General features: G+C 41.7%; 1 protein-coding gene across 4 annotated transcripts in view; it reads left to right on the top strand.

The window, feature by feature from the left end:
• The window catches only part of LOC138952340 (uncharacterized), a 125,085-nt gene extending 108,338 nt beyond the window's left edge, over window positions 1-16,747 (top strand). For all 4 annotated transcript variants that reach the window (XM_070323988.1, XM_070323986.1, XM_070323987.1 and 1 more), the window contains 10 exons: window positions 2,537-2,738; window positions 3,236-3,306; window positions 3,878-4,044; window positions 5,607-5,718; window positions 8,835-8,998; window positions 9,385-9,487; window positions 10,095-10,261; window positions 11,018-11,252; window positions 12,223-12,318; window positions 13,575-16,747. In XM_070323988.1, the coding sequence (XP_070180089.1) occupies window positions 2,537-2,738; window positions 3,236-3,306; window positions 3,878-4,044; window positions 5,607-5,718; window positions 8,835-8,998; window positions 9,385-9,487; window positions 10,095-10,261; window positions 11,018-11,252; window positions 12,223-12,318; window positions 13,575-13,679 (1,422 nt within the window). In that variant the 3' untranslated portion in view covers window positions 13,680-16,747. The remainder of the gene's footprint in view (window positions 1-2,536; window positions 2,739-3,235; window positions 3,307-3,877; window positions 4,045-5,606; window positions 5,719-8,834; window positions 8,999-9,384; window positions 9,488-10,094; window positions 10,262-11,017; window positions 11,253-12,222; window positions 12,319-13,574) is intronic.
• The last annotated feature ends 7,747 nt before the right edge of the window (window positions 16,748-24,494 follow it).

Raw genomic sequence — 24,494 nt, 5'->3', positions numbered from 1 at the left:
GAACAACTCTGCAGAGTCTGCTGTGAAGGGCGACGGTAGTCTCCCTGTCACACTCGACCCCCTTTGAATGAACTTAATTTGTCCCCAAAGTTCCGAACCATGGACCCGCCAAGCTTAGGTCCCTCCCAGGGACGAAAATGATTCAGTGGCCATAATGCCATTCCTGAACATATCATGTCGAGTCCCATCCCTGTCGACGACGTCAAATGTAACCGAGTGCCGAAACACCACAATCACCTTTGAAGGCGAAGTCCTCTCAAACGGGATTGAGAATTTTAGAGCTTATTTCTAAGCCCTATATTAACTGTTATGGCTTCTCAAAGGCCAGAACATACAGACAGACAAAAGCCGCCAGACCCCATCACAAACAGAACTCTACAATCCACAGGAGTTGCCTCCACACACACACACACACACACACACACACACACACACACACACACACACACACACACACACACACGCACACACACAGACACAGAAGCCGTATATATCTATCTATATATATAAATATATAGAGATAGATGACAGTGGATTTTTCGATAAATAGATTCGACCTTTGCACTTTTACAGTGAGGACAACTTACGGGTACATGCAAGGAAAGCCGCGTTCTGGACACTGCAGTGACCTTCTAAAAATAGTATAACGGGAATATGGATTGACGCCACACGAAGGAAGGGAGATAAACGCGCAAAACACTGGAGAAGATAAGGAAGAGTTACTCCCTTTCGACGACGTCAAATGTAACCGAGTGCCGAAACACCACAATTACCTTTGAAGGCGAAGTCCTCTCAAACGGGATTGAGAATTTTAGAGCTTATTTCTAAGCCCTATAATAACTGTTATGGCTTCTCAAAGGAAGGCCAGAACATACAGTGAGACAACAGCCGCCAGACCCCATCACAAACAGAACTCTACAATCCACAGGTGTTGCCTACACACACACACACACACACACACACACACACACACACACACACACACACACACACACACACACACACACACACACACACACACACACAGAAGCCGTATATATCTATCTATATATATAAATAGATAGAGATAGATGACAGTGGATTTTTCGATAAATAGATTCGACCTTTGCACTTTTACAGTGAGGACAACTTACGGGTACATACAAGGAAAACCGCGTTCTGGACAGTGCAGTGACCTTCTAAAAATAGTAACGTAGTAAAGGGAATATGGATTGACGCCACACGAAGGAAGGGAGATAAACGCAAAAACTGGAGAAGATAAGGAATGGATCTGGGAAGATGAACCGAAAAACCAAAATCGGTTCAGCGCTGCGCGCTGAGAGCACGTGTTGAAAATTCTCATCGACCAGGTTGTGTCCGGGGTCTACCTGAATATGCCCACCAATTTTGAAGCAGATCCATCGAGAACTTTGGCCGTGCATCGCGAACACACACACACACACACACACACACAGACACACAGACACAAGTTGTATATATATATAGATTTGGATTACAAACAAGATTTGAAAATTAAAAAATATGAAAATTATGAATAAAATTAATTATCCGAAATCGATTTAGAAACAATTTTATTTTATTCCTTGTCGGTCCCTGATTCCAAAAACATATAGATATGATGTGTTTGGATTAAAAACAAACTCAGTACGCTAAAAAGAATAGAGATACAGAAAAGCGTGTTATCCTGCTCAGCGCGACCTTTACCGAACTATTCTGGCTTGTCGATTTCACTGCCTTTGCCACGAGAGGTGGACTGACGAAACTACGAGTATGCGGTCTTGGCGACTTGTTTTTCTTTGCTTTTTCACATTAACACTGAGGCAAGCCACACACGACATTGTAGGCTTGCCACAGTGTTTCCGTGGAAACAAGGGATTGATACCTGAAAATAAGCAGCCCCACACCCCCTTTTTTCTTCATTTTTTGTGTGGTCGTCGCTGGTTTGACCTCTCTTCATCCCAAAAGTGGTAATAATGGTCCTTGTGGACTACCAACCGGAAGAAGATGAAGAAGAAAACTTGGGCTCTGTTTGTCTAACATGCCAAAATTGTCCAACCGAGCTTAAACAATGAATCAAATAAAGAAAGAAATACACATTTTGGTTAAAACTGGTCACTTTATATGGCTTTGCGTGAAGACTGGCTCCAATGTGAGCTGATAGCACAGAAATAAAAATCGACACTTTTAATTATTTGGTCTTTAACAATGTTAAGAACGAGATAACAATGAAAATGTACTGATTGTTATCTTGTTCTTGATCTTCTCACATGCAGCCTCTTGTTCCTATTCTTTTCAACAATGTCTATTTCCAATTCTTTCTTTATTTATTTGGTGTTTAACGTCGTTTTCAACCACGAAGGTTATATCGCGACGGGGAAAGGGGGAGATGTGATAGAGCCACTTGTCAATTGTTTCTTGTTCACAAAAGCACTAATCAAAAATTTGCTCCAGGGGCTTGCAACGTAGTACAATATATTACCTTACTGGGAGAAAGTCAATTTCCAATGAATTCCACCACTTTTCTTGTCGCGTTCAGATTCTGAAGCTGCTGCGTTCGCTGGGTTGCGGCGTGACGTTGGTGAGCGGCACGGAGATGCGCGTGGCCCTGGAGGCCGGGTTCCAACCCCACCAGATGATGCTCAACGGCTCGGGCAAGGTACCCTGGGAGGTGATCGCGGCGGTCAAGGCCGGCGTCCTGCTCAACGTGGACAGCGAGTTCTGTCTGCAGCAGACCATCAGTATGTGGCTGAGTATTCAAACTATTTACGACTTTTTTGATTTACCCTTTTAAGCTCATGGGGGCTGCCATTGTGTTTTTCCTGCTGAGTAATTTCCGGTTTAACATATCTTCCGGTTATTTATACACACTTCGCTTCAACACTAACTACGATGTATAATCCTTCTTTCTCATTTTGGTAACCAATGGTTCTTATCGTATCTTATGCGTCGTTCTCGCACATTTTAACTATGCTAGATCCCCTTTACGGTTATCAATCCACGCTCTCTTCTTCTTTCCACTTTGTTTTGCGCTATTTCATCAGTCCGGACCGGAAGCTGCCCAGCAGGAGATTTTGTTATTTCTGATTGGACAATGATGCTGACGCACACTTGACCCCACTACAATGTCAAGGTCGGAAAGTCGTGAATAGACGTCATGGATTTGACTCCGTATAGCGGGTGAGTATGTGAGTTGTATTTGACTATCTGGATGACTGACTGAAACCGTCTGTTGCAGATGCGTGTCGACAGCTGGGTAAAGAAGCGACAGCCAGAGTGCTGCTCAGGCTGAATCTGGATATTGACCCGGTGAGTTACAATACAATACAATACAATACAATACAATACAATACAATACAATGCCCTGCACTGCACTGCACTGCAATGCAATGCAATGCAATGCAATGCAATACAATAGGCCTACAATGATTTGTGAGTACAAAACGAAATGCGTCATGAAGCCTTTTACGATGAAGATGTTTTTACACGCCTTCAGTATTCTGACCTGGAAGAGTTAAAATATAATTTGGTTCTGGTCTTTCTTGCTAGCATATTCCTACATATTATTACAAAGCTTCCGTTCATACAGGCTGCAGCATAGTTATTCCAAAGTACGCAACAGCATTCACATTTACTATCTGAGAAATAGTTTACAGATACGGGGTATTTTTGAGCGAATAGCATGCATACAGGTCTTTTAAAATATATGGTTGTTATTTCCATCAGTTTGTAACAATCGGATAAGCTCTCGCAATGATTTTATGATTGAGTTCGAGTTAATACGATCACATAACATCGCTCTTTTGGGTAGACCTTTTTCTACATTTGATTCAGATACTTTTTCTCTGACACCAGATCCTGTTCGTTTTATTCCCTAAAGCATGTTCACAAGTACGTGAGCACGGGGACAGCCGGATCCAAATTCGGCCTTGACCCTGCGGCCATGTCGCGTGTCGTGCGCGTGCTGACCTCTTGCGACTGTCCCGTGCGCGTGGAGGGCTTGCACTCTCACCTTGGCTCTACCATCAAGGACACCAGTGTCTTCAGGTAGGTTGGATGTAGTACTTACAATAGCATCCCTGTTTACGTTGTTGTGATTGACATTTAATGAGACACGATACCGATACCTGCACAGCCTGGCGGTGACCTTTAATTATTATTCTCTTTATTTATATAGCGCCTTATCCGAAGTTCAAAGCGCTTTATGCCGTGTGAGATGGAATTTTTTACACAATATATCACGCATTCACATCGACCAGCAAACCTCAAGCCTGTTAGGCGAATGTTCACCTTTCGCGGCCTTTATTCCAAGTCACACGGGTATTTGATGGACATTTTTATCTATGCCTATACAATTTTTGCCAGGAAAGACCCTTTTGTCAATCGTGGGATCTTTAACGTGCACACCCCAATATATTACGGTTCATTTCTGCTGATGAAATGACGAAGTCACCGAGACAAACTTCCTTCTCGAAATACTTTGTCAGTTCCTCGGGAGATATGCAACAGAAATAACAGAATTTTTACATGAAACCTTTATTCGCATTATGACGTCATTTCAAACGTGCTTCGCGTTTGAGGTCAGCGATTTCACTTTGGAAGACCGGGTCAAGAAGAGATGTCTTGGTTTGTTTAGGCGGTGTCGTTTGTCATCAATCGCTATGATCATTGGGGAAGTCTGGGTGGCCGAGTGGTAACGCACTTGCGCTCGGAATCGAGAGGTTGTGTGTTCGACCCTGGGTCAGGCCGCTATTTTCTCCCCCCTTTCCTAACCTAGGTGGTGGGTTCAAGTGCTAGTCTTTCGGATGAGACGAAAAACCGAGGTCCCGTGTACACTACATTGGGGTGTGCACGTTAAAGATCCCACGATTGACAAGAGGGTCTTTCCTGGCAAAATTGTATAGACATATATAAAAAAAATGTCCACCAAATACCCGTGTGACTTGGAATAATAGGCCGTGAAAGTATATACTCGCCTAACACGCTTGAGATTTACTGGCCGATGTGAATGCGTGATATATTGTGTAAAAAATTCTATCTCACACGGCATATTGTAAACGCCATGAGCCTCCCTCTGGGAGGGTATGTGCGTAGAAATATTCACTAATAAATAAATAAATAAATTGGACAGTCGTGCATTAATGGTGTATTGATTGAGACAAAGAAAAAAATGTGTCTGAGTTTGGTGTCATCAAGTTCTTCCTTGCCTGAGAGAAGGAAAGGCTTCACAGCCTCACTGAATGCTAAGAAGCGCCGATATTTTACTGTCACCCAATTTTCGGTCATTTGTACAGCTATGTAGTTGACGGTGGAGACACGTTACGCGTATATACGTACCCACAAAGTTGTTTCGTTTCATTTTTTACCCAGAAGCCGAGAGCGGTGTGTATGTAAGCTGGCTAACATTTTATTACAGAAAGGACACACTAGCGGACTAAAACCAGTTCCGTTTTGATAGTTTTTAGATGATAAAATATCAAGTAATAGTCATACTGGATCAGGGTTGTGATGTGTAATATTTGTCACCATGACTTTTTTCGTCGTAATTATATATATAATCTCCTTTACGTCAGCTCCGTAATAATCATCGTAATTCTTTTATGTCACAGGGAGAGCGTGCTGAGACTACTGACGTTGAGACAAGAGCTGACGTCACAAGGCCTGAAAGACCTCCGTCTTCTCAACGTTGGAGGTGGCCTTGCCATAGACTACACTCGAAACGTGAGTTCAGCGATACGCATAGAGGTTTGGCTCGGCTTGTTGTGGCTGAAACACAAACTTGCGTCCAGGAAAGGGCGGTAACAAATCATCTCCTCAATAATGTTATCATATTTAATTTGTCCTGTAAAGGTTGAGAAGGGGACTGAACTCATGTCCGATGGTCCACGGGCTTCTTAACTTAGAAGATCGTCAGCACCGTAGCACGAGGTGAGTGAGAGAAGTTTTTGTCTCTTGTTTCTTTCAACTTTTTATGTGTGCATGTATTTCTTAACCCTGTCATCTCTTTATCAACAGCTCGTGTCCGAAAGGACCGAATCTTCCTCGACTTTACACTAACTGGACGTTACACTAACTGGACTTTACACTAACTGGACTTTACACTAACTGGACTTTACACTAACTGGACTTTACACTAACTGGACCTTACACTAACTGGACTTTACACTAACTGGACTTTACACTACCTGGACTTTACACTAACTGGCGTACAGTTTAATTGGGCTTACTACACGTACATCCGCAAACACTCTTAGCCTTCCCTTCAGTTTTATAGCTGTACCTTTGTAGCTCATTCAGATTTCTTGTACTGTTTCCCTTTGGCCAGGTCATAGCTAGAGCCGGAATAAATAGAGCTGTTTTTAGCTTTTGAAATTAGAAGTGGCCACATTCTGGGTATCAGAGCTTACATACGAGTTAACTCCCCCCCCCCTCCCCTCCCCCCCCCCCCCCTCCCCCTTGTAACATACTTTCCGTCTAGTGTGAAATATATCGTACACAAAAACAGATATTTTTTTCGGGTTTTAGATTGAATAAGCGCATTATTCCACTTGGACACATACAGGACATCAGCAGCCTGTCTGCTTTCTGTACACTGTAGGAATTTCTTGCTGAATTAATTGTGCAACTTACACCTGTGTCAATCAGCGAAATTACTTGAGCAAAAATTTCCTTCAGTACAGGAAGCAGCGAGGCTGTAGATATTTGCTATAATAATAATAGTAATATGGGAGATTTATAGAGCGCTTGACGTTCTCTGAGCGCTTTACAATGAATTGGTGAGAGGTCAAGGCAGGTGAAGTAGCCTGCACGTTGAACATCTCTCATGCTGGGTATTTTCGTGTTTCTATAACCCACCGAACTCTGATATGGATTACAGGATCTTTTCCGTGCGCACTTGGTCTTGTGCTTTCGTGTACACACGAAAGGGGTTAAGTCACTAGCAGGTCTGCACATAAGTTGACCTGGGAGATCGGAAAAATCTCCACTTTTAACCCACCAGGCGGCAGCGACCGGGATTCGAACACACGACCTTCCGATTATGAGGCCGACGTCTTACCACCACGCCACTGCGCCCGTCATGCTATGCGTCCGAGTGAAAGAATGCTCCGATACCGCGTAAACGCCTGAACGAACAGATCTGTGGACGTACATTGTAGTTTCCACGGGAAGGAAGATATCTTTTATGGCGTAACCTAAGCTGAAATCCAACCCCAATTAGTCACAGTGCACGGTTTAAAAAGTCGCTTTTTTTCTACGCATAAAGTGCACTGTTTGAACACTTTCTATTTTCTCTGCATATGAAAATGCAACGCGTGTCTCGTCATGGACTGAATTCGCTACGTGCCGGTGGCAGAATTAATTTTGAAAGAAATCAAATACAGAGAAGCAAGCTTGGGAGGGGTTAGTGGTGCAGGAGGGGTTGGGAGGGGATTCAGGCACAGGCGATGAAATGACATCGGTACGTAATCTTTCTACCGCAAATTGACAATAGAAGTCGACTTTTCTACCTTGAGGTTTGTTTGTTTGTTTGTTTAAGACCACGAAGGGCCATATCAGGGCGGTGCTGCTTTGACATATAACGTGCGCCACACACAAGACAGAAGTCGCAGCACAGGCTTCATGTCTCACCCAGTCACATTATTCTGACACCGGACCAACCAGTCCTAGCACTAACCCCATAATGCCAGACGCCAGGCGGAGCAGCCACTAGATTGCCAATTTTAAAGTCTTAGGTATGACCCGGCCGGGGTTCGAACCCACGACCTCCCGATCACGGGGCGGACGCCTTACCACTAGGCCAACCGTGCCGGTTACCTTGAGGTGGTTTACGAGTCATTAAGTCATAAACAAGAGAGCATCCTATCTGTTTCTAAGTGTGGCGGTACAGATGAACGGTATCTGCGAAGCTAGAGAACAAGCGTGCAATCAGTAGACATTAATGGACTTTCTTTTGAATAGTGCGACAATGTAAGAGCAAAGGAGAAAATTGCGACCAGAATTTCGCCAATGTGAGGACCAGGACTAAAAGGCAACTGAGCTTATTATTGTGCAAGCTTTTTAGTGCCTGTACGTGAGCCCACTTCAAATGCAAATATTGTCCTTATTCGGGCTTATCTGTAAAGGCTGAATAGGGTTTTTTTGTGAAGGCGTTTTACCTCTCAGGGAAATGGGAACGTGCACTTTTCAGTGTTGATGTCCCAATGGACAATAGCTGGGTTCATGTCACGGCGTCACCGTAAATCTTTGGCGTTAAACAGTATGAAAATTAATGATCAGGCAACTTATTTGTGAAGAAAATCTTATGCAAAGTGAAAATGAAAATCTGGCGGCAGAAGTTGTACTTGTTTTACTTTCTCCCGTTCCTATAGATGATAGAACCAGAGTTTTCAGGTTTGGGTGAGTAGCTGCAGGAGGAGGTGGGGTAAAGGGTGGTAGGAAGCCGGGAAGGGGGAGGTGCTACACATAAATTGACAAAGACGAGAGATATCAGTCAGGAACTATATCTCTAACACACACACACACATACACACACACACACACACACACACACACACACGCGCGCATCAGTGCACGCACGCAAACACGCGCGCACACAAACACACGCGCGCACGCACACACACACACACACACACACACACACACACACACACACACACACAAGAACCGCTAGCCATACTCTGCTAGATAGTTGGCAAATTGGTCCTAAGAGGACGTAAAAACTAACTAGTCAGTCATGGTTAGAGTCACCTCACGAATCTATGGAAGACAGAGATAGACGGAGACCGACAGACTAACCAATGCAGCGTACCAACCCCATTTTGGTTACGTTTCAACAGAAAGCTGAGACCCAGCCGTACCGCGAGGAGGAGGAGGATGTGAAGGCGGAGCTACGTCGTTTGATGGACAGCTTGCAGCAAGACGCAGACTCCCACGACGACGTGAAGAAAAAAGGACTCTACCAGTGTGCTGCTGACGTCATCGGCTCTTACGTCAATGAAAGGTAAGCAGGCAGTCGACCTCGGCTAACCGTCCGAAGGTTAAAGCAATCAGGAGTTAGGTTATTCTGTACTCACAACATTTTCTTTATTAGCAATTCCTTGACTGTTTAGAATGAACAGGGAACTAATGTTTTAACAGAAGACTGCAGTAACACATCGAAATACCATCTTTGCAGAAATATTTCTTTCTCTTAGTGGAATTCGTCATTTGTCCTTAATGTATAGTTCCCACAGCCACAGAAAACAAATCGTCGGCTCCTTTTTCTGACATTGCTATCATACCGTATCGAAAGTAAAAGTCATGTACACACACGTTTCCTTCTTCGCCAGTTGAACGTTTTGTTTGTTTCCTTATGTATTGACAAGAAATGCGTGGTGTCCCTTGCAGAATCCCTCGCTCCAAACTGGACAGTGAACTGCTCGATCTGTTGGACCGTTTAGAGATCGCTGACGTCACTTCCGCGCAGTATCCGGCCATCTGGCAAGAACAGGTTGGTCATGATGTCACCATCATCGTGCACGTTATACTCGTTTGCACTGTGTGAACGGTTTTGTTGTTGCTGTGCATGGTTCCAGTGACCGTAGAAATCTCCAGTATGAGCAGTGCCCACGGAGGCTCAGACGCTACCTGTTTCACCTTAACGTATGATGTCAATACAACCATGATCATTTATTTTGGTTTAGACTATTTGTTTCAAATAATTTCAAATAACAATACAACATACGTGTAATCAAATCAACACAGGACAACAAGCTATGGTTTTAAGCGTGTTCTTGTTAAGAGTATAAGAGTAGATATGCTGTACGATTACCATACATGTACAAAGCTTGAAACAACGTCAAGAGAATAGTGGGATTTGTACCACACACAAAAACAACCTTTGTGGTCTATATATGTTGAATTTGGATAAATATGTGGTTGTTATTTGTCTGTCTGTCTGCCTGTCTGTCTGTCTGCCTGTCTGCCTGTCTGTCTGTCTGTATGTATGCCTATCTGTCTGTCTGCGAGTGAGTGACAGTGGAGTCAATAGATATTCGCATTTGATGTTATACCTCTTTTGTGAATTTAAACAAACTGCCTGTTTTCGGAAAATCCAGTCCAACATTCCCAAGCCGGCAGACATGATCAACTGCCTGTGTGACGTGTTCGTGTCGCCACGTGACGATGACGTCACTCTGATGTTTGAGCCGGGTCGCGTGATCGTGGGGGACGCCGGGGTGTACATGACCACCACGCTCGGGTGGAAGACCTCGGGTAACACCAGGTGAGCAACACGTTTGTCAGCATATGTCATTGTCAAAAGACAAGCAAGGTGTGTTATAGGAACGTGTAATTGTGACAAAACAATACGATACAGTCACTCATCTTCCACCCAGCGGTCTTTTATGTGCACCAACGAACACTAATAATACGTAAATAAACTTATCTGACAAATTGTCTAGAAGCTCGCTCGGAAGGCATTTGCATGGTTTAGCCAGGTGGCTCAGTTGGTGCAGCATTTGACTTGTGATCCTTGGGTCACGGGTTCGAATCCAGGCCGAGACGGACACGGGTCAACCTTATGTGCGAACTCAGGGACTGTATCCATGCCCCACACTGTGTCACTACAGCGGCACGTAAAAGACCTCGGTCATTCCGCCTCAGTGCAGGTGGCTGATTACACCTAAACACGCACACACCTGGGTAGCGCCACTCTTGTTGCTGGGAGCTTTCCATTGGGAGGAAGCGACCCGAATATCAGCAATGGAATAATAAAGTAATGGAAAGAAAAAATAAAGGAAAATGTAGTTGAACATGCGCAAATCGGTCGGTCTTGAGTGAAATAGCCTTGTGTAGAATGACTTCAGCAAAACAGATTGCATATAAGGTAGATTACGATGAAGGTGAATTTGAGTGTTTTTTTGAACAGTCTTGAAATGATACCCCCCCTTTAAATTGTGTGTGTAAAAATATTCCTGGTTATGGACGACGGTGGGAAGCATGTTGTAGCATAATTCTAATATTTGTCTTTGGTCGTCAGATTCCTGGTTGTGGACGGTGGGATGAATGACGTGATCAGGCCCAGTCTGTACGGGGCGTATCACCACATTTACCCCGCGGCCCCGCCCCCTGATAGCCACGCCCTCAACAACGCCCATAACTCCGCCCTTGACCTGCTGCACGGGACATCCGGGTCGTCCACCAACGGTCATGTCGACTTCCACGTGGTTGATGTGGTGGGGCCTGTGTGCGAGAGTGGCGACTTCTTGGGCAAGGTGAGACAGAGGTTACTTCCCCCTTCTCTTGTTACATGGAAGCCCCCATTGAAGACCTCCAGAAATCTGAGAAAACCAGGTCTTAAAAAGGAGGGAGTCTTTAAGTTGGGGTACTTTTGTGAGAGGTTGTTAACAGAAAATCTGAAAAGGCAAGGGGTATCAAAAAGGGGGATCTTACATTGAGGGGTATCAAAAAGGGGGATCTTACATTGAGGGGTATCAAAAAGGGGGATCTTACATTGAGGGGTATCAAAAAGGGAGATTTTACATTAAGGGGTATCAAAAAGGGAGATCTTACATTGAGGGGTATCAAAAAGGGAGATCTTACATTGAGGGGTATCAAAAAGGGAGATCTTACATTGAGGGGTATCAAAAAGGGAGATCTTACATTGAGGGGTATCAAAAAGGGGGATCTTACATTGAGGGGTATCAAAAAGGGAGATCTTACATTGAGAGGTATCAAAAAGGGAGATCTTACATTGAGGGGTATCAAAAAGGGGGATCTTACATTGAGGGGTCTCAAAAAGGGGGATCTTACATTGAGGGGTATCAAAAAGGGGGATCTTACATTGAGGGGTATCAAAAAGGGGGATCTTACATTGAGGGGTATCAAAAAGGGGTATCTTACATTGAGGGGTATCAAAAAGGGGGATCTTACATTGAGGGGTATCAAAAAGGGGGATCCCCTGTGGTGCTTGGTTATGCTTCTTCTTTTTTTCTTCGCGAATAAACAGTTTGAAACACAGAAACTAGGGGTATGGACTGAACTGGTGCGCGGACAAAATAAAGTGATCAAAAAGGCGCAGGCTCTGTTTACAACATTATCTTTCACTTGATGCAACCGCATTTAAATGACGACTTAAAATCGGGAAGACTCTGTAAAACCGAGCAAACGACACTAACTTCAAACTGTAGTGCTTTCTGTGCTAGTAGTCTCATCAGACCAGCTGATTGGTTGATTTTTTTCCAGGATCGTCTACTTCCGCTTCCGTCGCCCGGGTCGCTGATGGTGTTGCACGATGCTGGTGCCTACTGCTCCTCCATGGCCTCCAACTACAACCTCAGAGTAAGTCAAATATAACAATATTACAAATTAATAACTGTTCTATAGCGCGAGTCCCATCAATTAGCTCCAGGCGCTTTACAGTTTCATTCTAATCTAAAACCAACCGAGCAAAACTTTAACGAGCATACAAAGCGGCGTACAAATAACTGAGACAAAACAACAACAAAAACACCAAGCAAACTGGGCTTACATGAAAAAAGATAGCTACACACACACACACACACACACACACACACACACACACACACACACACACACACACACACACACACACACAGTCATAACATTGAATGTACATACAGGGAAGACAGGTCAACTGCAGAAAGTGTTGAGGAAAGTCTAGAAGATGTCATGTAAAGGCGACGGGCAAAATTGCCTAGTGGATATAAGACACCAGCCTCACGTGCGTAAGGTAGAGCGTTCGAATCCTGGTCGCGCCTGGTGTGTTCAGGGTGGAGATTTGTCCGATCTCCCAGGTCAACTTATGTGCAGACCTGCTAGTGCCTTATCCCCCTTCGTGTGTACACGCAAGCACAAGACAAAGTGCGCACAGAAAATATGTAATCCATGCCAAAGTTCGGTGGGTTAAAGAAACACGAAAATACCAAGCATGTATCCCCCAAAATCGGCGTATGGATGCCCGAATGGCGGGGTAAGAACGGTCATACATGTTTATCACTCATTCGTACAAACAAACACTAGTGTACATGGGAGTTTCAGCCCATGAACGCAGAACAAGAAGAAGAAGTAAGGGGGCAAAAGTGTTCTTGAAAACGGCCCTATTCCCAGAGAGTCTTCAGCTGCAGAAAACGGTGCTCTTAGATAGTGATCGACAAGAAGAAGAAGAAGAAGATAGTGATGAAACTGTGTTACAGTTTTTATTTGGTTTAGGTTTCGAGAGACAGCTTTGATTTTGTTGCTCCTACTCAAGGTTTTGTAGAATAAGGGTTCAGGAGAAATGCTGAGTACTGTAGCTGTTCCCCAGTCAGCATTCGCACGACTAGCACTCTATAGGATTGCAAGACTGTCCTGGTGATAAGGGAATGGGAATAAGAAGAATGGGGGGGGTAGATTGTATATATTCCAGTTTGACGACTATGGTGAAGAAAAGACACATTTTGTGGGTATGCTTCCAAACATTTTTTGTTTTGTATGCAAACGTAAAAGACAATATTCACCTTTTTGTAAGAATGTATAGGTTAACTAGCTACGAGTAAAGGGCCTACTTTCTATTGGCTGGTTTGGTTTGTCCACAGTTGCGTCCGGCCGAGGTGCTGGTGGATGGGTCAGACTGTGATTTCATTCGGAGACCGGACACGCTGAATGACCTTTTGGCGCCCTACAAAACCAGCACAAACTAAACACAAAATGCCAAAAACACAGCCCTGATACTCCATTTTTATCCTATGCACGTAGGATTATACAGCTGATTTTTTTCCCCAATATTTTTGTCATTGGGCGTCGTAAAATGGAACTAAGCCAAGCTAATGACTTCACTTAGTTCTTCACATTCTGCGACCTCAATATGTAAAAATGTGACCCTCCATGTGAGTCACATGCCACCTTTGCATGATTTTCATATTTTTACATTTTCCTAAAGAGTTTTTTATGCTCTATCCAGTGGTGAAAACTGTTTTAGAAAAGAGCGAACACTGTTTGAGTTATAAGCCTGTGACTAAGGTGACTCTCACACTGTTACCAGACACTCCCCGGACTTATATTAAGCCTAGCCATAGACCAAATAGCCTGGACCGCCAACTCGTCACGTGACCCTTCGAGGTTACGACGCTCGACTTTCAGGGGCGCTTAGCGTCCGGTTTGAAAGGCCAGCGATTCGAAGACAGTGAAAAGAAAGCACGCTCCAGTTATTTGTGACAATGGGAGGTGACAATGAACTGGATTTTCCAAAACTCCAAACTAAACTTAACAAAACTCATCGAAAAACATGTTCCATAATTATGCACTTTAGCTGAGTTTATTTTAGCATTTTCAGAACTTACCTCGGCAACTTCGTCCATGTTTACAATCGACACCGGATATGACATCCCCCTGATTTCTGAAAGGCCATGTAAGCGTAGGTTCCTAAATGCGAGAGGCCGTTACCTCGTAATAGAGAGAAAGAGCGGAGAGAGAGCTAGTTGGCGGTCCAGGATAAATGGTCTATGGCCTAGCGCAGAACCGCGCGAGGTGACATGCGACTCATTTCGTGGTGGAGGGTCACAAATGGTTATTTCATGTAAACGAAAATTAAAATTGAGCAGACTTAAACTACAGATAACACAGTCGAATGACAGTTGTTCAATTTTCTCAGACATGTTGTTGTTGTACCACTAAATGGTGCATAACGTTGCTTTTGTCGCCATCTTGAAGGTTTTTCATTATTTATCAAAATTAAAAATCTCCCGGTGAATAGATACGAGATTCAAATAACTACAAATAAGATTTAAAAAAAACCTGTTTGTGTCATGATGTCAACGTGACATCAAAGTCTGTGTTTCAATAAAGAAGATGTTTGTTTGTTAGTTTGTTAGTTTGTTTGTTAGTTTGTTTGCTTGTAACTTTTTGTGTCATGTCATGTCAACATGACATCAAAATGTTTTAATAAAGAAGATGTTTGTGTGTTTGTTTATTTGTTTGTTTGTTTGTTTGTGTCATGCCATCAATTTATTTTAAGCAGTATACGACAAATTACATGATGATAAGACAGATGACCATTTTGACGTCATATGTAGCAGCACAGAATGACGTATAATTATATGCGTTGCTCTTGTGAATAACTTGTGTCTGTTCATTGTTTATAAACATGCCCCGCTGAATAAAAATGAGATCATGAACCGCTCGCGACTGCAGACAACTTGCAAAATATTGCAATGTCAATACGTCAATGGTTTTTTCATCATTTGAAAGGAATTTAAGCTAACTCGTACAGAAGAATGTTCAGTTATTCGTTGTTCTCAGAAAATGTGTAATTTTGTCATATGTGACACTTAATGGTATGTGAATTGTTGGGATGCTTGTTTCCTTTGAGTGTTTTTATGAAAATACCCCGGTGTACTGAAATGAGTTCATGGATCGCTCACTGATGGGAAAAAAATATATTTCAGTGAAAACTGTAGCCTAAATACGTCAAACATGTTATTTTATTTACATGAAATTAAGCTACACGAAATATGACACAGTTATTCATTTCTTCAGAAAATGTGTCCTTTTGGTTAAGCTTGAGTTTTTATAGCAATTCATTATTCTCAGACAGGTTTTTGTTGTTGAATATCATATGTGGCACAAAATGGTGTGCAAATATTGTTTTGTTGTTGTTCATTCTTATGGAACTTGCCCGATGTACTGAAATAAGATCATGGATTGTTTGTCAATGCAAATAACTTCACGTAACTTAAAAACTGCAATCCCTATTTATCATGTGTATTTTTCGTAACTTAAGCTACATTGCACTTATTTTCTTTTGTTACCGTTGGTATACACCAGCTGAGGAGATTAAATACAAGGCAAGGCTGTTTCTATGACGTTACATTTTGCGGTTGCATGTTTGCTTTGCTTTGTTTTGTTTCGTTTCGTTTCGGTTTTGCTTTGTTTTGCTTTGTTTTGGCTCAATTCATTTTGCTTTACTTTTTGTCATGAATTTATTTTGTTTCGTTTGTTTGTTTGTTTTCTGGTTGGTTTGCTTGGGTTTATTTTCACTGCGTGAGTTTGGTTACGCATCTTTTTTCTTTTTTTTCCGTAAGTCAATGCCATGGCTACGGATCTTATATCAAGTCGTTACTCACAAAATAATTTGTATGTGAACAATTAGTTTGTTTAGAACGTCCGGGTTATATGCTGGCATCCTGTAACACTGTAAATTTGTTTGTTTGTTTGTTAGTTTATTTGTTTGTTTTTTTGTGTGTGTGTGTGAATACTTTCGGTTACTTATGAAATGCAGGTTGCACCGTACTTGTAAATTGTTCTTGCTTGTTATCTTCTCACATGTACTTTGTGTCGTAAGAACTCAATATTTGAGTCCTGTCAACCTTGTGATTCTCACCAAGTGTCCTATACTTCTGCACGTGCACCCGGTCACGCTTTTTTCAAACGGTAAATTTTAACACTTGCTTGTACTCATACATTCAACTTTTTCCATGAAAAAAATACGAATGAAAGTCGCTTGCTCATTTCAGTGCTTGTTATTCTCTCAGGTGCCAGGAGATTGGTTCCATATAACTCTTACTAAATATGTCGAATGCCTTTAGAACGCTTATTTCCCTTTGTTTCTCAGTTTTCCATGAAAATTGTGGGAAGCTCATAGCTCTAGTCTAAGGCAGGTAGTGACAATCATTTTGTCTGTTACTTTATCATCGAAGTAAGCGGATCATCATGTGTTGTGCGGTCTTATTTTAGAGACTGCCCTTGAAATTAAACAGATGCATTGAATATATTTGTTCATCTTTGTTTCATTTCATGATTAAAAAGGCGTGTGTGTGCGTGCGTGTGTGAAGAAAAAAAGGTTAAAATTAAACAACATAATCGATACATCTGTCTTGCTGTCTCAGTCTTTTGATTCGTCGCATATATTTTTAAGTTTGCCCAACTGTATGCCAGTACGTCCAAATTGTTTTTGTGTGTGATCCTTTGCTTTTTTTCCTTCTTTTTGTGTGTGGTTGATTCGGCGATTCTCATTCAAAAGCTACACGTTTGTTCACTTGTACCCAAAGACCTGTGTGTACCTCTGTACACTCGACAATTTACCTTGCGAAACGCAGTCAACGTGAAAGATTCACGCATTTCACGTGTGTTAAGAAAGATCGGGTGGATGGGGGGTGGGGGTGAGCGCGGCCAGGCTTTGTGTGAGCAAGTGCCATTTTGTCGCGAGCTGTCAAACTGTGTACATGTTGGGAAACTGGAGTCTCTAGAATACACAGCTTTTTTCTTCGGGGAACTGGCTCCTGTGTTGACAATTGCAAGGTACTGTGTGTGTGTGTGTGTGTACTGTGTGTGTGTGTGTGTGTGTGTACTGTGTCTGTGTGTGTGTGTGTGTGTAGGGCCGGTTTGTTTCTTTCTCTCTCCACATTTTGTTCATTCGATGTTATTTTTGTAGTGATGATCTCAGCTTGTTCTTCGTGAACGAAGTACTTTCGCTGGGCGGGTAAACTGAAGCGCTAAATGTTCTGAGTTAATTACGTTGCTTGCGATTTGTGTAAGACAGTGAGACGAGTGAAAACGGTAATGTCCACAGTGGTAATGTCAAGCGAAAAAGAGTCACAAACTCGCTCAGTTTGTCAATGGCTAGTGTTGTAGTTGCGTCCCCTGAACTGTCGGTTCGTAGTGACGGAATGAGTCAAATTCGACTCAAAAAAAGATTTAATTCTTCGCCCCCATTCCCTACTTCTTCCCTTTTGCCTTTTAACCCCCCCCCCCCCCCCCCCCCCGGCCCCCAAATGTTTTAGTCGATCTGAATTAAAGCTTTTGTCCCTCTCTGCAGCTTAGTATATTACAGAAACTTCAACATTCTTCTGAATGAAGTGTGACAGTGACATAAATGACGAAGCAAACGAACGTGTGTGTGTGTGAAGAAAGTTTTCTCAGATATTGCAGAATAATCCGGTGTTAGTTTCAAATAGAGACTGAGTCTTCACATAATGTGGTTGAGTTGAAAGGGGTGGGGGGTGTAAGCATTTAGTTGTGGTGTGCGTGTGTTTGTTTTATATTTGTTTGTTTGTTTGTTTATCATTGTGGTCCGAGGATGGGATGGGGAACTGTACTGATAAAGCCCATGCCTGTTGGGAAATCTGATTTCTTTCTTCTTCTTTTTATATTTAGTCAAGTTTTGACTAAATATTTTAACATCGAGGGGGAATCGAAACGAGGGTCGTGGTGTATGTGCGTGTGTGTGTGTGTGTGTGTGTGTGTGTGTGTGTGTGTGTCTGTGTGTGTGTGTGTGTAGAGCGATTCAGACTAAACTACTGGACCGATCTTTATGAAATTTGACATGAGAGTTCCTGGGTATGAAATCCCCGAACGTTTTTTTCATTTTTTTGATAAATGTCTTTGATGACGTCATATCCGGCTTTTCGTGAAAGTTGAGGCGGCACTGTCACGCCCTCATTTTTCAACCAAATTGGTTCAAATTTTGGTCAAGTAATCTTCGACGAAGCCCGGGGTTCGGTATTGCATTTCAGCTTGGTGGCTTAAAAATTAATTAATGACTTTGGTCATTAAAAATCTGAAAATTGTAAAAAAAAATAAAAATTTATAAAACGATCCAAATTTACGTTTATCTTATTCTCCATCATATGCTGATTCCAAAAACATATAAATATGTTATATTCGGATTAAAAACAAGCTCTGAAAATTAAATATATAAAAATTATTATCAAAATTAAATTGTCCAAATCAATTTAAAAACACTTTCATCTTATTCCTTGTCGATTCCTGATTCCAAAAACATATAGATATGATATGTTTGGATTGAAAACACGCTCAGAAAGTTAAAACGAAGAGAGGTACAGAAAAGCGTGGTATCCTTCTTAGCGCAACTACTACCCCGCTCTTCTTGTCAATTTCACTGCCTTTGCCGTGAGCGGTGGACTGACGATGCTACGAGTATACGGTCTTGCTGAAAAATGGCAGCTACTTGACTAAATATTGTATTTTCGCCTTACGCGACTTGTTCTTTGTTCACCTAAGTTTTGTTTATATGAGCGGCTTGTAGAAGACGTCGGGTTTCTTTTGTGCAGACACATTCTCAGTTCAGCAGTGCTACCACCTGTGGGGACCCAACACCCATGACGTCCCACTTCACGTCAAGTTAATTGTAATTATCCAATCTTAAAAACATACCACAGCGATTGACCCCCAAAATCGACTTTGCTAATATTTTGCAAATATTAAGCTAGCCTGATACCGATACCCTCGTTTACATGATTCTTGGCATGTCATCGATTCATACTCAAAATTATTTATCATAAAGTCAGTCTGGTAGATTTCTCTCTTAAAAAAAAAAGTACACTTGTTTCAAAACACTCTGAAAATGTCACAGACAAAATATTAGCGAAGTCGATTATCGCTGTCAATCGCTGCCAATCGCTGTCGATCGCTGTCGTATGTTTTGGAAGGAAAGTCCAAGGTTTTGCGTAATTTTTGTCATATTTTAGTTATCTTTCGGAAATCAAACTCGTCTCGTGATCGGAGCTCAGCTGTTATTCAGCGTCGGATTCAAGTTTGGTGTCCAATTTAACTGCCCCTATCAAGAGCCAGCCATATAGGCTACTTAGTTCCCTGAATTTGATATTGGGATTTAAGCTTTCGAGTGAATGCGTTGACATGTGCAAGAGTCCATATTTTCTAAAAACCCAACCGCAACTGATTTCATTTGCTAGACCTATGTGTGTTTGACAAAAATATGGCGGCTATAAGGCCAATCCTTTCCATCACATTGATTTAATTATCACAGTTATAAAGAATTTTGACATACAATCATTGCTGGTGTGTCAAAATTAATTATTTACAAAAAATACATCTCTTTCCATGACTGATTATAAACGATTGCAAAAACTCCCCGCGGATTAGGGGGAAGAATTTACCCGATGCTCCTCAGCATGTCGTAAGAGGCGACTAACGGATTCTGTTTCTCCTTTTACCCTTGTTAAGTGTGTCTTGTGTAGAATATAGTCAATGTTTGTAAAGATTTTAGTCAAGCAGTATGTAAGAAATGTTAAGTCCTTTGTACTGGAAACTTCCCAGTAAGGTAATATATTGTAATATTGCTATTTCATATGTTACGTGGATTTCCATTGGTCAATTGGGCAAAACTGAGCTCAGTGCAAAAGTGATATCGACGACATTTCCGTCGATATCAGTTTTGATATCGACGACCTCTTTATTGCTTCCCCACTTCAAAAACAAAAACACCTAAATTTAAAAACCAACAAATATATATGAAAATGTAATTATCCCAGAATTTAGTTGAGCAAGTGACTAAAGACGTTTTGAAAGGAAAGACATTTTAAAATACTGAAAAGTACAAGAAAAGAGTGAGCAAAAAGAAATAATCAGAGGGAGGGATATGGAACAGCCAAAACTGAGACAAATACTTTTGTAATTTCTTTACAGTAAATACAAAATGTCCAGAGAATTGGCAATATATCTAACATTGACTGACTGTGTGACGATATCTTCTGCTATTGGTCTGTTTCGACAGTGATATCAAAATCTCGACCTCCGGTCTCGATTTTGATATCACTGTCTCAACAGACCATAGCAGAAGATATCATCACACAGTCCGTCAATATTGGGTACTACGTTGCAAGCCCCTGGAGCAATTTTTTGATTAGTGCTTTTGTGAACAAGAAACAATTAACAAGTGGCTTTATCCCATCTCCCCCAACCCCCCCCCCCCCCCCTTTCCCCGTCGCGATATAACCTTCGTGGTTGAAAACGACGTTAAACACCAAATAAAGAAAGATTTTAAATTGTATTCTTCTGTTTAAAACATGTCACTTCATTAAAACAAAACAAAGTCAGCATATGACGAACAACATTGACAAGTGTACAAACAGAAGCAACCGAATTGTAATTTTTGAAGCATCTTAAATTTTAACAAACATGGGCTATTTCCGGGGAAATGTGAAACTAATTGAAATGTTACCGTCATTTTTAAGCGAATAGTATTGCAGTAATAATGGCTAGCTGCAAAACTTAAGTAATCATTGTTAAAGATGTTAAACTTGGCTCCCAGCAAAAGCAAATGAGAGACAGAGAGGGAGAGAGTGTGAGAGAGAGAAAGAGTATGAGAGAAAGAGAGAAATTTTACCTCGCTACGACTATGAGAATGATTATGTCAACGTACCTTTCTCATTTGCTGGTCTTCCGTCGATCTTTGAACCGTCTGACTGTCTGCCTCTCCGGCCTTCGAAATTACGCGCTCATTCGTGGTGTTTATATATCAATGTGTGTGTTGGTGTTTTATTTTTGTACATGTACTCGTGCGTGCATGTGAGTGCGTGTTGCATGTATGTAGAAAGTGTATGGTTTCGATGTGTCAGATTACCAGTTATAATTGAAAAGAAATTCTGTCTCTCTCTCAGTGTCTCTGTCTCTGTCTCTGTCTGTCTCTCTCTCTGTCTCTGTCTCTGTCTCTCTCTCTCTCTCTCTCTCTCTCTCTCTCTCTCGTGCACACAACAAAATGCGTACACACCCTTGCACACACACTAACACACTCACTAACACACACTCACATACTTGTATGCACGCGCTCACACACACAAACACACACACACACACACACACACACACACACATCACCACCACTGATCACAACCGCGGCTACCGCGCTGATGCAGGTGCTGCATGTACAGTAGCTGTACACCTGCATACGTAAAATCGCACCCCTACTCTGCTCTTTCGCTTCATTCCAAGCTTGATTTATCTTTATTTACAATCCACAGACATGTGTCAAAGAAGCTGTTTACACAACCAGAGTAAAAGATTAGTGTTATCATTCAGCCTCTAAATGACTGAGAAGAAAAATACCCCATGATGTACAAGAATTATGAGGCAGTCAGTACCGAATGACGTCTCACAACGTGCGTGGTCATTGCGCAGACGACACTTCTAGACCGCCAATATTTTTTGTGCGCATCACGTGCTCCACATAAATCGGCCGGAAACGAAGCAATTGGGAAACCTGGATATACGACCGGTCAGATTGCAACTGACAAAAATGATACACGTCACGACCAAGACGTACAGAGCTCCAAATGAGAAACTCTAGCAAGTGTGTAACCCAAAGGCGCCAAAACTGTTGTACAATCTGAGGTGAAGAAAAAAAGGTTATTTTGAAGAAGAAAAAATCTTAACGTGAAACAACCACAAGTTGGAAGACTGACTTTACATGCTGATTTGACGTAGCTCAGTTGGTAGCGCGCTGGCTTTGTAGCCAGTTGGTCGCTATTAGCGTGGGTTCGATCCCCACGTTCGGCGAGAGAGTTTATTTCTCGGAGTCAACTTTGTGCAGACTCTCTTTGGTGCCCGAACACCTCCGTGTGTACGCATGCGCACAAACAAGATCCCAAGTTCACAGCGAATTAGCCCAGACACTCTTGACGAATTGATTGTGTCGGGGGGCAGAGGTCACGCACGCACTGACATAGTCTTGGGCAACCTGCCACAAGTGTTGAAGGGTATGCTCAGCCAAGATGGAAACCTCGCCAGAAAGCCCTCAGGAATCTGAGTCATGCATGGAACAGATTGGGCTTTGAATCCCTGATGATGCCAATTTCTGAACGAGTAATAGATTGCGATCTGTTTGCAGTATTGGCATGATCTGCATGTGTTCAGATATTTTGAGAGGAATTTGTGTTTGTGTCTTTGTCATACTGATACTCATAAACAGGTCACCTTTGAAAGCAAAGGGTTTTAACATTCATTTAGGTTGTTTACCAATGTAGTGTGTAGCGATCTATTTGGCAGTCAAGTGTTGGATGGAAATTATTTGTGATGGCATGCTGATCATCAAGGGTACAATGGTACAATGCACAGTGGTAACAGCTGCTGAAATCATACATTAGGCATTAATAAAACATCAGAAGTTGTGAAAGAAACAATTGAAAGTCAGAAGAGACTTTCTTCTGAGATTGTTAAAATCTCTCATGTGTAAAAAATAAAAAAAGTACATGTGTAAGAAATAAAATAAAGTACATGTGTAAAAAACCTAATTAGGCATTGATCTGTTTACATTTAAAAAGATAATGTGACATACAGAGACTCGGAGAGACTGGCTAACTGACCGGCTGGCCGATCTTTTTTAGATTTTATAAGGATGACAGATTTAAATTGATATTTTGTTGTGTCTTTCGTTCTCGTTTTGTATTTGTTTTCGTTTTCGGTATTGACACAGATTGTGTTCGATAATTCAAACTAAGTTTTTCTTGCTGTTTTTCTCCTTTTCTTTTTTTTCCTTTTTTTTAAATTTTTTTTAAATTTTTTAAAATTTTTATATATATTTTGTTTTTGTTTTTTTGTCTCATCTCTTTTTCAAAAAATGTGTCGCATTGATCATAATCCGCCATGAAATTTCAGGAATGTTTATGTGAGCACTTACCATAAGTTTTAAACTTGTTGTGCTCCTTCTTAATGATGTTGTTATATTATCATGTGTCTGTTTATGAATAAAATACTGTTTAAAGGAAAGGCAAAATGCCTAAACTGAGATGGAATTGGTTTTTCGACAGCAAAAATTCTGTGTGAGTTGTTCTCTCTCTGGCACTCACGAGGAAAGCGTGACACTGTTATCGCGTTCTACCTCCTGCATGGTTTATTTGCTACCTGTGACTGACAGCTTTGATAAGATGTCCAATTCTTGTTCAGTCCTCGCTTTCTTGGAGGTATGCTTACTTGAAGAGACTGTGAGTACATGTGCACTTCAGTTAGTGCGAGTTGCAGACAGTCCTAAAAACCAGACTAAAACCTACAATAAATCATAACCCGTTTCCTCAATCGCAGGCCATTTAAAACATGCTTTTCCTTTTCCGACATTCCTTCACCGTACACTCACCCAGAAGACATTATTTGCATAGGAACTGGTGCCACGCCCATGTCCTCTGTCTGTCTCTGTTTGTATGTCTGTCTGTCTGTCTGTCTGTCTGTCTCTCTCTCTCTCTCTCTCTCTCTCTCTCTCTCTCGTCATTCTCTCTCTCTCTCTCTCTCTCTCTCTCTCTCTCTCTCTCTCTCTCTCTCTCTCTCTCTCTCTCTCTCTCTCTCTCTCTCTCTCTCTTTTAATAAAAATGATTTTCTCTCTGATTTAATTCACAGTCCTCTTTCTGAAGTCTATAGCTTTCAGAATCCTGATAAAGCTTTGGAGCATTGGTATAATATTTTTATTTCTATTTATGATAAACATGCACCATTAATTACGCACAGAGTTAGACATATTGAGAAACCAAAGTGGCTTGATCAAGAAACAGAAGATGCTGCAAACCACAGGGATTATTTGAAAGCAAAGGGTGATTTTGAAGGATATAAACGGCAAAGAAATAATGTAAGTTCCCTAAAAAGAACTAAAAAGAAAAACTATTTCACTGAACTAGTGTCATCTAAACAAGATTCAAAATCAATTTGGAAAGCCATTAATTTATTAACAAACAAGCGTTCTAATTCACACCCAACTGCCATGAAAAACATTTCTG

This window comes from Littorina saxatilis, linkage group LG17, assembly GCF_037325665.1.
Source record: "Littorina saxatilis isolate snail1 linkage group LG17, US_GU_Lsax_2.0, whole genome shotgun sequence".
Taxonomy (NCBI): Eukaryota; Metazoa; Mollusca; class Gastropoda; order Littorinimorpha; family Littorinidae; genus Littorina; species Littorina saxatilis.
This window is presented reverse-complemented; position numbering and strand designations above follow the sequence as displayed.